The following is a 16,706-nucleotide window of genomic DNA, read 5'->3' as shown; positions in this document are numbered from 1 at the left end:
CCCCCTACAAATCGACCGTGGCCGAGCGACCGCCAGAATCAACGTCGGTATGCCGTTGTTAAATATTTTGTTGACCCTGCACGGCACGCGAATTGCGCATTTCACATTTTCGTGAGGCGAAACCGCCGCCATGTTCCGCGTGCTCGATTAGCGGGGTTGACGCGTCGTTTACGAACTGCGTTAGTCACCGATGTTCGAACCATAGGATTCATCCTTGCCGCGGTGAAAACAAGCCGCCGGTGCAAGGCAGGAAGGATGCAAGTTTGCCGGGTGCCGCATCGGTCTCTCCAGTTTACCAGGTCAGTTATCACTTGCCTCGATACGTCACTGTACCATTAGCGTGCTCCCGTTTGACGTCATTGTTTCGTATAAATGCCCGAAGAATGCTTCACAGGGGCACAAACTCGCCACTGATCGGTCCAAACGGATCTATCACTTCGTGAACCTATCTGGCAATTGGAGACTTGAGAGACGCTTCGATCGAGTCTTGTATCACCTGGCTGACACCATCGTCGAGAGAGACATCGATTCTTGTATCGGCTGACTGACACCATCGTCAAGAGAGACACAACGATCCTCGTATCATCTCCTTTAACAATCGGACTTGGGAGGCTGAGCCATTATTCTTCGGACTCGGGGAGAAGAACGCCTTGAACCACACAGCAAAATGGTAAGAGTTACTTCGAAAATTGCTCGTACACTTCGTCGACTAAGAGACTGGCTACCTGACGATTGTGATCTTTTTCGTTCCTTAAGTGGACTCTCAAAATGAATCTTAACATAACCATAACATGTCTAGTATTAGTTTGTAGTATTAATTCCCAAGAAACTGAAATTAATTCTGCTGTGCATCTTATGCACTATACATACATACAATGATCATATAATAGTCCTGTTAATAAATATCGAAAAATTATCAGCACGAAAACGAGACAAATTAAAACAGATCAAAATCCTCAGGTTACCAAAACGCAGGACAAATAATTGAAGACAGCACCTGGCAGTTTGAGCTAACAGATAAAATCATTTCCAGATTGCCATCGCAGTTTTCTTGGCCCTCGTCGGTTGCGGCGCAGCACTTCCGGCGAGGCCGTCGAGCGACCCGGCGGAGACTGTAGTTGGAGTTCCGGTTCTGATCGAAGATCCGACCAGGTTGAACCCGGCAGCAGAATCATCTCCGTTGGTCTACGGTCTTCTATTGAGCAGACTGACTATGCCCGAGGATACTGTCAACAGCGGCTTGATCGCGAAACGCAGCGTCGCCGCGGTGGAAGATCAAGACGATCTCGAGACCGCAGCAGGAACGTACGCCCTCCGACCTCTGTTCGTCTACAGACAACAGCTGGCGTACAGGGAGCGCGTCCGAGAGGCGAACCGCCGCGGCTACCGATTCTGAGTCATCGTTGACAACCTAGCAGAACTGGACAGTGATTTGGAAACCAAAGAAATACGTGTGGCCTTGGTCCCGACATACTTGCATTCCCACGGCGACGATCGTCTTTCATTAGGATTACCATAAGCGTAAGAGGACATCCTTTGAACCGAATCCTGGCGACTTTAGAAGCAGAAGTCTCGCGGTTCCCGAAGTAGCTAGGATTCGCCGAGAACGCGGAGCTGCGAGGACAGGAGTGCTTAAGAAGCAGTCTACAACACGCGGTAGTTGACATAAAGTCGAAGAGGCTTAGAAGCAAAAGAAGAAGAAGAAGAAGAAGAAGAGGAGGAGGAGGAGGAAAACGTAGCTGCGCCACTTAGTACATTGTTAGAGGTCGAGCAAAAATAGCCACGCTGCTAATTCGCGGAACCTTGAGGTGACAACAACGGCTTCTCTTCTAAGACAACGACTCGCAGAGAAACCGGCTGCTACAGATTTCACAGCATCCCTACACCGTGCCGATCTCCGCTATTGTTCTCATTATGCGTGAACGAGAGAAGCGTGACCGCGTGATCACTCAGTTACCGATTAAGCCCCTTAATCTTAAGATCGACAAGCTATCAACCAAAGCAAACTTCGCACCTATTTAATGTAATTACTATTTAACGTCGTTCTCGATTCCTCGAGCGTAGAGCTTTTTTTTTTTAAAGAACACCGAGTTTGTGATACGACTTTTTTTAGCGACCGAGACTAGCCAAATAAATTTTTAAGAAACAGATCAAATTATTTGTCTGCAATTTCTGCGAACACACCTTTATTCAGAAACAGATCATCGATTGCCAAATTAATTTTGTTCGAGCGTTATCATCTGCCCGGGAATATGGGAACCGTGATAAAATGGCGCCTCGGTCGGTTTTCTTCGCTGGACCAGTACCTTCTATCCACGAGCGGCATTTGACGATGATCCGAGCCGTCGAACATCCTTCCTTGGCCTACTCCTTCGAGCATCTCGTCGGAATCCAGGTGTCTTTCCTCCCGCATATTTGCCGGATCGTCCTCGGACTCCTGATCCACCGGATCCTCGCCGATCTCCGCGTCGGAGTCGTCCCCGGTTGGTCCGCCGTCCTGGTCAGTTGCCGCGCTATCTGTAAACTCGTTCGAATCGGACCGTCTCAGACGAATGTTCGGGATATTTCCTAGATCTATGATCAACGGTACGCTGCTGGTCGCTTCCTCTTCGGCAGCCGTCGTCGGGTTCGACTTTAACGTTTCGTCGACGGGGTATGCGGCCGAGGTATCGGACGACGCATCGGAGTATATTTCGCGTTTCTCGAGCGTTTCTTTAACGGCCTCCGACGAGATCCCCGTGCCCGGTGTTGTTGTGGCTTCTGCCAGAACAGTGCTGGACGACGCCGTCGATGCGGCCTCGTCGGCGATGACTCTGCATTCGGAGAGCCCTGCGCAGTTCAGTAGGAAGACCAAGCTAAGGGAAAGAACAAAATCCATTCTCGAACTGTGGCGGTCACGAAACGTGGTATTCGGCTATCTAAGTGGAACTAAGATACACGGAAGCGACGCTCCGACTTTTATAGACCGTATCGAACCACCTGCTAAATCGATCGCTAAACATTGGGATATTGTTAACGACGCACTAACGCGAGCCGTCCGTTCCGAGTGATCCACGATGACCTAGAACACTGCTGCGCATTTTTGTTTTAGGCGAGAATGCCTCGTCTCGCGATTTTTCGTCATGATCTGGAAATCATGGAGACGTTCCAAGGGAAAAGTTACTTGGAAAATATCTACGTGTAGATCTGCCGGTTTTATTTGCATAGGGTTGCAATAGTTTCGTCGAACAGAAAGACAGTAATTATTCTGGGGAAGTTGCTTCGATTCGGTTACGTTTTATTAAGTAAATTCTTGAGTCATCGATCACTTCAGGGTAATTGACACGGAAGTTTGTGCTTCTTATTAGCTTTTCAAAGTCGACGCGTTTCCAGCGATTTTTACAGTCCTTCGATGATTCTCTGTGGGTATTTACAAGAATTTTCATCTCTCAGATTAAGCAAGAATTATATGGAAATTCATTTCTTTGTTTAACGTTGTTAATACAGTAGAAGCAATGCTGTAGTATTTTAAACGCGAACAAGAGAACGTGCGAATTAATAAAAATTAACTCTTTACACTCGACAGATGACTCTAAAGCACTACTCGAAATTGTTTCATCACGTTACAAAATAATTTTCAAATCGCCGAAATTGTTTATATTCGAAAAGCTTTGCAAAAGGGTTGCAAGTGTCGCAAGACTTAATTTCATTTGTCTAAAATGCACTAATTTTAAATCACGGAAAATGGAAGTACTGTAATTCGGAGAAACTATTTTTGATTTAGAGTTTAACTGTTAATAATATTTTTACTTTATTCTGCGAAATATATATTATTGTTATTTTAATTTTCGCTAAAATCAGCAGCAAAATTAACATTTCTCTTCCATTGCGTTTTTTTTAAATTGCGTAGTGAAATTATTTATTTGTATTTATTATGTAGCATTTATTTTTTATTTATTAGAGAATTACTTCTTTATATTATTAGAGAATTTACTATTTATAGAGAATTATTTTAGCCTGAAAATAGGTGTTTATTAGCGAAGACAGTTCGGAAATTATAATTGCGAAAGAACGGATAACGGGCTAAGAACGCAAGTAGCAGGTTCAAGGTATAGCCGGCCAAAGTGATGTACCGCAAGGCTGATACTCACGTCTTTTAGCAGGGCAACGATAATTCTTTCGGCAGCTGGTATAAAATACGAACGGACCGTTATCACCGGCCAGACACGAAAAGACGTTCGCCGGAGTTTCAGTCGAAACGGAGATTCGAAAACCTGTAGCCGTGATCGCCGAAGGGATGAAGCACAAAATGGTATCGGAGAACGGTATACGTAGCGTTACTGCGCAGTCCTTGTTATCGGTCGTGCGTTTGGTCGCCATTATTATTATTATTATTATCGTTACTTGTTATTCATTTGCTAATAACAGATAAAAAACAGAGTTAAATTATTACACGATTAAAAGTGCACACTTCAGAAATATTGTTATTCAAAATGACAAAATGTTGTCATTCATATGATTCTCGAATGTTGTCTAAATAACGATTGTGACATTTTGTGCAATGCCTTAATTATAATTTCGTTTCATTTGTTGCTTGACTCCGTACTGCATAACAACGTTTATATATTTACGACTGAATAAATATTCACCGGTGTCTGCTATGTCGACCATTGTGCGGGTTTTACGAACTTATAACATAAGGTACAATTTAAAATTATTGCAAAATTTAAACAATTCGAGAGTACCAAGGAAAAATTATTAAAGCATATTAGAGAATCTTAAGCAATTACCGCTTCTTGCAACAGGTGCCAGTAACTTTCACTTTGCGCAAAGATCCTCGGTCTATATATTAGGTCTAGTCACAAATAACTTCCGATGCAGCTACGTAGAATCTATTGTTCGTTTCTACGCACAGCGAGTCACCGGGACAAACGAATTTTTGCTTTTACTAAATGGAGGATATCAAATTAAAAACAGGGTTCCAAGTAAATAAAATGAAAGAAACAAAAAAGATAAATAAGGGAAAAATAAAATAAATGTCTGATAAAAAAGGAAGTTATCTATGACTCGACCTAATAGTTACCATAATATACATAATTAACATAACCTTGATATAACCTTGATCCTAACACTTATTGTGTTCTATAATCGCTAAATTCTGTTTACGAACTAATTATTCATTCGGTCCATCGATTGTCTTATGATTTATTAATAAGCTTATTTATGTGTGTTTTCAGACGGAAACGTTCATGCTCGCGTTCTGCGCGATCTTGATACTCCACGGTGGCATATCAACGGCGAAACCACTGGTACCCGAAGACGTGGCGAATTTGTTGCCGCCGACACCTCGTGACAAGAACGAAACGATCGCCGCAGTCGTCCAGGATCCAGTTATTCAGGATGCTGTACACCAAACTGCCGTCAACAGCTCGTTGAATGGTCTGGTCGTTAAAAGGAAGGTTTACATTCTGCCAGCTAATGATCCAAACAAGGTCCGTATACATATCTATAGGTAGAATGATGCTCGAACACACCCGCGCTGTTCGCATATCGCGCGCAGATCTTTTTAATGTCTAATTAAAATGACACGCGGCTCGACAAACATTTATTGGCCGGATTAATGTTCTCGTCGATCAAAAAAGCCGCTTCGGTTCGAACATTGTTAAAATTCTTAACTCAAAGTGATTTGTAACGTAGCAATTTAATTGCATACGCTATTAGTAATATAGTTGTGCATAGTAATATGCATGACAATAATAATTGGATATTATTAATTGACGATCTTATCCATTTGAATAAACACAAATTTCTGTAGAATTTTTCGAAAATTGTGTTGGGAAGTTTGTTCGCTAAATTAAATATCGTGTCGCGTTCGCGATAAAATGGAACCTGTTTGAGACGTCTGCTGGACCTGTTTAATTCCTTGAACTATTACGTCTCTCAGAGCTAAGTTGATTACGATTGTTTCGTCCTTAATTATTTCCTTGATGCCATGAGATGATTCTGGTGTCACGATTGTCGTCGTTTACTTTTATTTTCAGATTTCGATGACAGGGGATTCAAATTTTCTTTCGATCTAATAGAAACGGTTGGCAGCCATACTTAATTAATTGTGTACGAAACGTTCGCGGCGAGTCTGACTCGTTATTATAGTGCAAGGGGTTAAGAGGTCCACTAGGCAGCGATTAGAAAATATTTTTAGAAATTATTATACCTGTACTGTCAACATTTTAATATTACTTTCTGTTTTAAATTACGATTTATTTATATTCTTATCTATTTGTTCGAGTGCCCGCAAAAGCGGTGGAAATGTGATTAAATATTCTATGCAAGCCCGGGGGAACATGATTTGATTAAATAAACTAATTCGTATATTTCTTTCGAAGATCCTCTCGAAAAGCGAACACATCCTGGTCGTCCCAACCGAGAATCTAGAAGACGTTCGTAAGAACATCACGGAAACGAAGCAAGCGGAAGCTGAGTCGATCGAGTCTTCCTCGGTGGATAATCGATTGCCGGTCGAAGGCGACGCGGATGACTACACGCCGCAGGTAGAGAATGATAATTCCGATCCATCCAACAGATCCGATCAATCCTGATCTTCGTCCGCGATAAAGCGCGTGACGAGCGGATTGCGCAATGAGTCGCGTACGAATTATGCCGAGGATCTCTTCTCTCGCGCGATTCGGCGAATACGCGCGATTCTTTGTTACGTAAAAATTCGAATAACCGGTGTCGTTTCCAAGCGTGAGCGAGTTACGTTTGATCTACGGTTTCCAGGGTGACTCAACCCCCGGCTTCCACGAGAACGAGAGCCAGGCCTCGTTATCGTTCGCAGATGGGAACATTGAACAGATACCGGTGAACGGGGACCGTAAAATCGAGTCCGAGTTCCTGGAACAGAAAGTAAATCAACATATACCGTTGCCGGAAGAGGAGTCGAAGACGGTGGCCGTACCCATAGTCGCGGTCATCGACCCGTCGACCGTTAACAAGGGCAAAGCGGACGCTCCCATAGTGGCCATTCTGCCGAACCAGATAACTGGCAACGCCGTGGACAAGCAGGTCCAATTTTTGAAAGACAACAGCGATAAGATCCAGCAGAAAACGCAGAACTACGTCGATCAATCTTCCCTGACTATTAGTCCCGATTACTGGAAGACTTCAACGCTCGGGTCGGAGGTAAACCCATAAAAATCTCCTAAAGAGAACCATGCTACGAGTAAAATCCTGTTGTCCTCAAATTTGGTAGCAGCGTATTACTAAAAGATTCTGCTTAGCCAAATGCAGCGTATTGACAATAATAATTAGTCAATTATCACTTTTATTCGGTCCAAGTGTATTAGGCTTGATCGTCCAAAGGCCTCAAAGCTGTTTGCATTTTTGAAGAATCATTGTTCGCGAAACATCGATTATATCTGCTGTTAGCGTACGTTTAAATCCGCGTAGCAGATGTCGCATGGGAAATTCCTGACATGTATCGTTGGACAATTTGGTGATAATGAGTTCGATATTGTTGTTTAAATCACGCGCGTCATGATAAATCGTTTGGTCTGTCGTGCGTATCGAAATTATTGCGCGATCAGAGGCATTACCGCAGTTCATATAGCAACCCTTTTGCACTCGAGAATATTTTTATTCCAAAATGCCGATATCTGTTTCGACCTACGGTATTTCCAGTTGATATAATTGCTTTTATTTATAACATATGAATTTGAAATAATAGAAAGAAATAATAAATAAAAGTAATAATAAATAAAGAAATAATAACAAATAAAGAAATAATAATGTTTGACAATTCATCGAATATCTAACGATGCATTCAATAATAATAAATTCTCTTGAAAACGATGCGGCAATGTTCAGCGCCGCCTCCGAGTCGCCACTCGAGCGCGAAGGGTTAATTGACTTCGCATCTCCGTCTACGATATCCTCGCGGTATAAATAGCAATTACTTTCTTTAGCAAGAGATCGTTAAGCTGTATATACACACAAAGTGGTTCTAATAAAGTGCAACAACTTAGCAAAGCAGCCACTTCTTTTTCTTCACGTCCCCCCATTCGACGAAGAATTCCAGCGACGAAGAGATCCAAGGGAAAACAGAGTCTTTAAAGAGTTCTGCCATTTTCAGATCACGATCATCCCGTCGACGCAGGAGTCGGCGCCAGTGTCCTTGTTGCCGGACGGCACGTCGAATCTGGTGAACGAGGAGCTGTTTCTGGCACCTGTCGCGATACCGAGATGGGGGATCGTAGCGCCCCTGCTCCCGGATCATGAAGAATACCCGAGATCAGCCGGTGACATGGACGTCGCCGAGGACATCATCTTCAGACCCCTGTTTCGATACCGACAGGAGTCCCAAGCTAGATCTAGGTACCGCGACGAGTACAACAACCGAAGATACTACGATTATCCAAGACGCAGTTATTACAGATCACAGTACGATGATTATTAGAATCCATTTAGGAAGGTAGAAACGCTGCTTTCGCTACCTTTCTTTAACCCCTTGCACTATTACGTCTTTCATAGCCTACGTTGATTACGATTATATCATCCTTAATTATTTTCTTGATTTCATGAGATAATTCTTCTGTCCATTGCGTCCCTTGAATCGTGCACGAAACGTTCGTCACGAGTCTGACTCGTTATTATAGTTCAAGGAGTTAATCCTTTCGGCACGGGCACTCTCTCCGCCGTGACACTCTCGCTGTACGAGGCACAGTGCCGAAAATTCGGTCAGTTCTCCTTTGTACGAAGATTTTTCTAAGCGTCAAGTAATAACTGTGCGTAACAAAACAACGCTTTTTAAATAAAAAGTGTTGTTTGTAGGTTTGATATTAAGAGATATAAAATATAAATATATAAAATCTTAAAGCTTTAATGTTAAGAGATACTTATATAAAATTCTGTTATTTATATCGATCGCATGGACGCCGGATATATCCGGCACTCGTATCGAACGAGTTAACGTCGTAGCAAAGTCCGACGCTATCGATTCCACCCCTGAATTGTCACAAGAGAACGAACAATTTTGTTGCCCGCGTTGCTCTATTTATTATCTGCGCGTTAAAATACAGAGCATTGTACTGTAAAACAAAATGGCGTCTGTCCTCTTGCGTCAGGGTTAGACTAGATCCTACGACTTTATTACTAGACTGTGGATTTTTACGCGAGATAAAAATTTGTCCAGCGAATTGTTAGAGATAGTGGTATTGTTAGCAAGATAAAATTAATTTCTCCTTCGAATCGTTCTAGCAAGTCAAGAATAGTAATTAGAGGATTGTTAACTCTTTTCACTCGAGCGGCGACTCTGCGGCGCCATTAAAATTTTAGTAACACGTTCGAAAATTATTTTTATGTTTAGATTTAAAAAATTGTTGGGAGTGTATCTGTTGTACGAGTCACGAGACTCGATTTCATATGCATGTAATGAATTTTGTTATAAAAGTCAGAAAAATTATTTTAGATTTCCAATTGAAATATCTGCACAGTCACGCGGCGAGCGCATAAAATCCGCAATCCGTCTATTACATACGACGTTCGCAATTGTATTTGAATATTGTTCATTAAATTTTGTTAATGTTTCTTAACCGTACTCAGTCATTCGCAACCAGGATCGTCTCATTATTTTCCAAGTGTTTTCTATCGATAACACCAATATCCTGTCCCACTTTTCAAGAACGGAATCGTCCGCGCATCGCTCTAAATATTGTAGAAGATGATAATGAACGCGTAGAACACGTTCTCAGCAATATAAACAATAAGTAGAATAAGATGCCTATCGCCGCGGCTCCGAAACTACGACTCCGTTCCGCTCTGTTACCGAAAACGAAGCCAGCAGACCCAACGATTCTGTCCTGGAAACGGGGACAGACTTCGCCGTGTCCTAGAACGGGGCGGGCAATCATCGGCCCGACCGATTAGAAAATGCTCGTCCGGCTGTTGTTGTTTTACGAATCAATCATAGCTAATGTATTCGACCTTAATCGGGGAAAGAAATGCGGCTCCCAGCGTGTTTCCTGTAATTCTACCGCGTCCATTCCTGCTTCTTTTTTTTTGCCGCGAGGATTGATGTCGCCGCGATGGAATTTTCAGAATGCAACGATCGAGAGGAGAGTTCCCGATCGACCGGTACCGGGAACATCGTCGGTGGAAAAGGGAAGGGGAGGGGACATTTTTCGAAACGACAACGGGCTCGACCTAGACCCACATAATCGTCGCAACGATCGATCGGATCCTCGGATATCCAGGAAGATAAGCGTTCGACGAACGATCACGAAACCAGTTATTCCGCGAACATATTCCGACGGTCATCGCGGCCGTCGATTAACGCGCGACATCGTTAACGCCCTGAGGCTGTATCGGATTAGTCATTCGGCCATAGACGAACCTCGTTGTTCGCCGGTTTATCCGCGGCGAACGTTGCGATACCCGCGCACGAACGATATCCGAGATGTTAACAACGGCCGCTGAACGAGCGTTTAACACCTGACCTGACGTGTCGACGATGATCTGTTCTACGAAAATGCGGCCGGGATCCTTCGAACTCGCCACTAAACGTAGCGGTCTGCTGGAAAAATGACGTTACGTTATTGGAAATACGTTATTGCATTGTTCATTTTTCGGGGAACGAGAACATGCACTAATCTAAGTTCTTCTTAGAGAAATAAGTTCACTCTTTGATCTAGTTTTTAATACCTTCGATTCCACCATTTTTAGTTCGTAGATATAATTTACATAGGAAATGCAATTACATAGGAAACGCAATTTTATCTGTCGCTAATTTGAGTTAATTAACAGTTTTATTTCGTGCGTAAAGGGCGCCAGACCGATGTAAAATTGATGACTTATGGGGTCTTGTAGGACTTTTTCTTTTACGTCAAATTTTAATAATACCTCGCTTGGTTTCGTTGCCAGTCTCTGTTCGGAATATTTACAAATGGAATTAGAACTCATTTAACGCCGGGTTCTTCAACCCCTCACTGTTATGGGAAATAAGAAAGGAAGTTTCAAGAGTAAAATTGGAAGAAATCTTTTTTCCTTTTTTATCACTTTACTGATCTGTTCACTGGATTTTTTAACGCACGTACATGAGCATATTGGATCAAAATTATATCGAAACGTTCTAGGATTACGTCGAGTTTATAGTGTAAGAAGATGATCCATTACAGTGCATGTGAATCGTGAAAGAACATTATGATTATATAGAAATGAAATAGAGAGAAGGAAGTAAAAAGAAAGAAAGAGGAAAAGAAATGAAGAAAGAAATAAAGAAAAGGAAAAAAGAAGAAAGAAAGAGGAAAAGAAAAGGAGAAGAAAAGAACCTGGTAGAAATTACAGGTACATGTACTCATGACTGTACATACATACCACTGTTTTTTCATTAATAACTCGTTAACAAATCCACGGATTGCATTTCGGTAAAGGAAAAGGTTACTTGAAACGGCCTCAGGAACCCCTCATTTCTCGGAGTATGTATAATTTTGGTGTATAGTATAGTACAGTGTATATCCAGTGCGGCTGGGTTTAAAGATCTACCAAGTGAATTATTCTAAAAATTTTCGCAAATTACTGACGGTGAGCAACGAGGGGCTTTGCCAATAAGGTATCCCATACAATAGAAGTAATGAAATCCGAGGCGGGAGAAGTGTCATGGTGTTCGAAGCTGAACGAGAAAGGACACTAATTCTCACCGAAGAATTTGCTCGTTTCGGTATGTGGAAGCGTGACGTGACGCGTTCCCACGAGGAAGAAGAAAAACAGGCGGGATCGCGAAAGTTACAAACGATACCGCTATCGGATGAAGCGGTATCAAAAGTGGGAGGCGCGCGATGACGCCGTCGACGGAATCCAAAATGGCTGCGGGGCGGAGAGGGAGGCCGGATAGGAAGCTTTCGCCGATACATGAAGCAGAAAAGCAAACACAAGCCGAGCGCGTCCTTTCTTGCCTTTCTTCGGGACCGCGGTGTACGCGCGCTGGGCTGACTCATTTCGCGCAGGATTCCCTCTCTACGAGAAAATCTGCATACCGGCCGCGGCTTAATCGCATTCCACCGGATCGTAAACGGCGTCACGTATATAACCGATGCTCGGTCAATCTGTTCTCCCAATCGCGACCTAAGTCTCGGCCGAAACGGAAACACCGCAGCGGAACGACCGTGACACGATGAAGAGTACTACCATGCGGACCGCGCTCTTGGTAAGATCTTGTTTCAACCCCTCGTGTGTGTGTCTGTCGCGTGTCGGCTGCGACGAAAACTCGCATGTTTTACCGTCGAGTTTTAATGAGATCGGTGCCCGGTGTGACGCGTGATCGATTCTGTTTACACGGTATTCAAAGACGTTTTATTCATTTTCACACGTTCCATGTGTTAGAGACTATTTTTAAACTTTTACGCGGGTTGCTGAACGTTTATTTATTTTTACACGCGTTTTTCAACTTTTATTTAATTTTACATGGGCTTTTGAACGGCCTTGTATTTTTACACGGTGTTTTAAACAATTCTGTATTTTCATACGGGTCTTCGAACATTTATATATTTTTACTCGGTGTTTTAAACGGTTCTGTATTTTTACCCGTTTTTTTTCAAATCATTGCTTTATCTTTATGCAAGTCTTGAAATGATTGCTTTATTTTCACATGTGTTTTTAAACAATTGTTTTATTTTCATTTGTCTTCATTTTTACACGACCGGTTAAAAGATTGTTTTATCTTTACGAAAGTTATAAAATAATTGCCTTATTTTCATACGGCTTTTTAAACGATTCTTTCAAACAAGATTGCAAATAATTACTTTATTCTTATACAACTTTTTAAACCATTGCGTCACCGTTTTCATATAAAACGTGTAAAAGAGAAGCCATGGTCTGTTCGCGATAAGAAATACAGCGTTGAAAAAGCATAAAAATCTCCAACAATTCCCGACAGTGTAAAAATCTGGAACGAAAAAAATACTTTCATACCGTATATGCCGCACAGGCATTGTATTTATTTTCTCTCCATTGAAAGAACGAAACAGGAAGACTCTAATTGTTCCTCGACAGTGATTAACGTTATCACGAAACAGCGAGCCGCGGGACCACGATTAACCCCTTGCACTATAATAACGAGTCAGATTCGACGTCAAGATTTTATGCAACATGCATTGAATGTGAATATTATTAATTGCTTTTAAATTGAAATCAAATTAAATTCATCTGTTATCAAAGTCTAGAAACGGAAGTAAATAAAGACAATAGAAGAAACAAAAATTATCTGGTCCTATTAAGAACAATATTAACCCTTTGCACACGAGTGGTGTTTCTGAGACACCGCTAAATATCGCATCATATTCAAAAAGTTATTTTTAATTTCTACATTATCATATTCGTTTAGCTTTACAAAAAAAGCTACTAAGAGTCTAACTAGTATACGAGTCACGAATCTCAATTTCATAAGCATAAAATGGAATAAATTATGTAAAATGAAAGTTCCGTAAAAGGACAAATCATTGCTAATCAACGCAGCGTGGAAAAAGTCGTAGTGCAAGGGGGTAAATTAACCCCTTATTGTTAAATTAACCCCTTGCACTATAATAACGAGGCAGACTCGTGATACAGATTTCTTGCAAGATCTACTAAATATAAACATTATTAATTTCTTCTACATCGGAATAAAGATAAATTCTTCTCTTATCAAAGTCTAGAAATAAAGGTACAGAAAGACAATAAAAGAAATAAAAATTGACTGGTCCTATTATTAAAAGTATTAAGGACAAATAAGTGCTAATCAACGAAGCGCGAAATGAATCGTAGTGCACGGGGTTAACCCTTTGCATTCGAGTGGCGCCTCTGAGGTGGCAATGAAAATCGTTATACTATTTCCAAAATAATTTTGACATTATCAAGGACCCTTCAATTTAAAAGATTGGTAAAAGCGTAACAGTTTTATAATTCACTAAACTCAATTTCATATTCATAAATTGTACTAAGTTATATCGAATGGAAATGCAGCTGGTTAAAATAGCTATTTTAGATCTAGGCATAAATTGGTCTGGAGTGCAGGGGGTTAAATAATAACACTTGAAAATGAATTTTCAGCTATTGTTCTTGGTCTCGTTTGATGTTGGGACCGCGAGAAGCCCCTGGCAGGCGGAGAGTTCCGCTGGTCAGTTGGATTCCGCCGATCTGCATTCTGAAAACACGGAAAACATGGGAAATGCGGAAAACGCGGCGACTCGGTTGCCGAGGAAATTCCGCGGGAACAGCCGCACCATGAGAGTGCACATCGAGAACCAGACCGGCTTCGACGGGAAAGTGGACAAGATCCATATTAACTCCGACGAGGATCTTCCCGGAGCGCGAGCGCGCGGAATGGCGAAGAAGAATCATGAGAATAATGGCCGCGTTCAAACCGACGTAGTAAAGAACGTCGGCAACGTCGATGGGGAGATCGAGTACGGACCGAGAGCTGTCAGAGCGGTGAGTTGAAATTAATCCTTTGCACTCGATGTCATTTTAACTATAAATATAAAACAATTTCTCTGACTTATTTGCATTTCATGCAACAGGGTGCATTTTATGGATACGAAATTGATTCTTGTAACTCAGACCAATAGTTTCGCTTTTAACAATTATTTCAATCTTTAAAATAGCTTCGAGTGCAAAGGGTTAGAAGACGATTTTTCAACTGTCTTTTCGCACGGGAGAACAATTGAGAACGCTATAGACAGTATAAATGTTATACTATTAGGTTGGTGCATATGAAATGTCGGATTTTTAAGCGAGTATATAAAACTGCATATCTTTTTTCAAAAGCTATTAATTTAATCAAAATGTGCCTCATTCGTTTCAATACACTTTCCCCAACGCGAGTTTGATTCATAAATGTCTGTCTTCAAGAAATTCTGATTTTTCGGATCAATAAACTGTAGTATGGAATTTTTCAGACTGTCTCCATTTACATACTGTTTAGTCCACAAAAACTACGCATACGTCGTACAAAACAATTGTGATATTAAATGAAGTAAAATATAAAATTTCATAAAATATAGATCTTTTGCCAAGCGACTTTCGCTATTTTAAACATTTAGAACAGTTTTTACGGGCTAAATAGTATATAGTATTCATACAGGATAAATAGTATATAGGTGTAGGTGAAAAGGGTGTAGTAAAGCAAACGGGGCATATTTTGATTAAATCAACAGCTTTTGAAAACAGATATACAGTTTTATATATTTACGTAAACATCCGACATTTCATATGCACCAACCTAATACATGTCATGCCACAGTGCAAAGTTCATTTCTTTTCAAGCTTGTTAGAGAGAAAAGCGTGATCCGATAAAGAAATATCGAAGACAGTCGCGTTTCTGACAACGCGCTGTTGCATAATTGAATGATCGAGACCTAAGAGAAAAAAAATCTTTGACTGATGACAGATCGAGGCGTACGGGAAGGCCAAGGGGCATCTGGAGACCAACGGGGAAATCGAGATAGTGCAGAAACCTGCCGTCGCGCTGAGACATCCGACGAGAATAGCCACGAGTTCGCGTGTGGCGAGGTCCATCGACGCGACACCGAAACCGGAAGCGGCGGACGGTTCGAGGAAGGGTTCCGACGACCTGGAGGCCCAGGACGCAAAAGTCTTCAGACCTTTGTTCGTCTACAGGCAACAGTTGGCGAAGAGGCAACACCGTGACAGGCATTACGGTTACGGCTACCAACCGTACAGACCTTACTATTACCATCTACCGGCTTACTGAAATCCTTTCACCCAGTGACGTGTACGTCTTTAATTGTCTGTAATAATCGTCGAAATCCTTTAGTCGTCGACGGGGAAACGATTTAACGACGCGCGAGACGCTCTCCTCGAGTCGTAGCGAGGCTTCGAATCGATTGCCGTGGCGATCGTGGCCGCGAATGTTTATGCAAATTCTCGCTTCTTGCCGCGACTCCGAGAAATCCTGTCGGTAAAAAAAAATTATATTAGCAACAACGAATTTCATAAACGGTGAAAATGAAACATCGATTGGAATACCGATTAATTTATCCATCGGCGCTTCTCGAATTCAAGGCTGGCCTCTTCGTCGATATCTGACGTTCTATGCCATTTCCCTCGCTTATAAATAACAGACATTCTCGCCGAAGATATTTTGATCGATATTTTTTGTCGGCACTCGACGAAACTGGTAAATTGTCTGCGTTAGTCTTTAGAAAAGCTCCGGATTCGTGTTAAATCGGTTCCGATATGTGTTAGCATGTACAAATAGCTGTATCAATGCGTAAGCATTCGTGACCCTAATCGATTGAATCACCGTTTCTTTTGTGCCATAAATCGAGAACATTCATTCCGACCCTGTAAACGTCGCCGCGTCCTCGCGTCGGCGATGGAACCACTTTAGAGAATCAATTTTCTTCCGCGAAACGATCGATCGAAGCGATCTGCCTACAATTTAACCCTTTGCACTCGAAGCCATTCTAAATGCAAATTTGAAATAATTTTCCTAGCACATAGTATTCTCATTGCATGTAACAATGTGCACTTTGATGCATACGAAATTGATTCTTGTGACTCGTAACAAATTTAACAATTTTTTAAATTAAATTAAATTTTTTAATTAAACTTTGTTGTTATAAAAATTAGCTTGGGACGTGATAGAACAGTTATAGTGGTGCCTTAGAGCCACCACTCGAGTGCAAAGAGGTTACGTTAGCGCGATCAATTTCGGTTTGTGTAGTTCAACGAGT

At 41.8% G+C, this 16,706-nt stretch overlaps 4 protein-coding genes across 4 annotated transcripts; 3 read left to right on the top strand and 1 right to left on the bottom strand.

Annotated features, from left to right (window-relative positions):
• The first annotated feature begins 48 nt into the window (after positions 1-48).
• LOC144471946 (uncharacterized) lies at positions 49-2,144 on the top strand. Its single transcript, XM_078184561.1, has 3 exons — positions 49-299; positions 383-670; positions 1,034-2,144. The coding sequence occupies exons 2-3, from the start codon at positions 668-670 to the stop codon at positions 1,394-1,396; spliced, it is 366 nt and encodes a 121-aa protein (XP_078040687.1). The 5' UTR covers positions 49-299; positions 383-667; the 3' UTR covers positions 1,397-2,144.
• Positions 2,145-2,171: 27 nt separating this feature from the next.
• Positions 2,172-2,878, bottom strand: LOC144473580 (uncharacterized). Its single transcript, XM_078187550.1, has one exon. The coding sequence runs from the start codon at positions 2,876-2,878 to the stop codon at positions 2,237-2,239; it is 642 nt and encodes a 213-aa protein (XP_078043676.1). The 3' UTR covers positions 2,172-2,236.
• A 1,334-nt stretch (positions 2,879-4,212) lies between these two features.
• LOC144472387 (uncharacterized) lies at positions 4,213-9,516 on the top strand. Its single transcript, XM_078185429.1, has 5 exons — positions 4,213-4,291; positions 5,217-5,471; positions 6,366-6,530; positions 6,760-7,161; positions 8,111-9,516. The coding sequence occupies exons 1-5, from the start codon at positions 4,277-4,279 to the stop codon at positions 8,432-8,434; spliced, it is 1,161 nt and encodes a 386-aa protein (XP_078041555.1). The 5' UTR covers positions 4,213-4,276; the 3' UTR covers positions 8,435-9,516.
• A 2,408-nt stretch (positions 9,517-11,924) lies between these two features.
• Positions 11,925-16,003, top strand: LOC144471960 (uncharacterized). Its single transcript, XM_078184583.1, has 3 exons — positions 11,925-12,178; positions 14,059-14,439; positions 15,398-16,003. The coding sequence occupies exons 1-3, from the start codon at positions 12,146-12,148 to the stop codon at positions 15,719-15,721; spliced, it is 738 nt and encodes a 245-aa protein (XP_078040709.1). The 5' UTR covers positions 11,925-12,145; the 3' UTR covers positions 15,722-16,003.
• The last annotated feature ends 703 nt before the right edge of the window (positions 16,004-16,706 follow it).

Source organism: Augochlora pura, chromosome 7 (assembly GCF_028453695.1).
Source record: "Augochlora pura isolate Apur16 chromosome 7, APUR_v2.2.1, whole genome shotgun sequence".
Classification (NCBI taxonomy): Eukaryota; Metazoa; Arthropoda; class Insecta; order Hymenoptera; family Halictidae; genus Augochlora; species Augochlora pura.
Note: the sequence above shows the minus strand (reverse complement) of the source record. Positions and strands in the feature narration are given on the sequence as shown.

What these genes read in the sequence shown, in the direction of transcription:
- LOC144472387 (XM_078185429.1), top strand. An exon ending in CAGCTAATGATCCAAACAAG is followed by an intron (nt 5,472 to 6,365) that starts GTCCGTATACAT and finishes TTTCTTTCGAAG; the next exon opens with ATCCTCTCGAAAAGCGAACA. An exon ending in CGGATGACTACACGCCGCAG is followed by an intron (nt 6,531 to 6,759) that starts GTAGAGAATGAT and finishes TACGGTTTCCAG; the next exon opens with GGTGACTCAACCCCCGGCTT.
- LOC144473580 (XM_078187550.1), bottom strand. Translation starts at nt 2,878, where the DNA reads ATGGATTTTGTTCTTTCCCTTAGCTTGGTCTTCCTACTGAACTGCGCA.
- LOC144471960 (XM_078184583.1), top strand. Translation starts at nt 12,146, where the DNA reads ATGAAGAGTACTACCATGCGGACCGCGCTCTTG. An exon ending in CCATGCGGACCGCGCTCTTG is followed by an intron (nt 12,179 to 14,058) that starts GTAAGATCTTGT and finishes ATGAATTTTCAG; the next exon opens with CTATTGTTCTTGGTCTCGTT. An exon ending in GACCGAGAGCTGTCAGAGCG is followed by an intron (nt 14,440 to 15,397) that starts GTGAGTTGAAAT and finishes GACTGATGACAG; the next exon opens with ATCGAGGCGTACGGGAAGGC.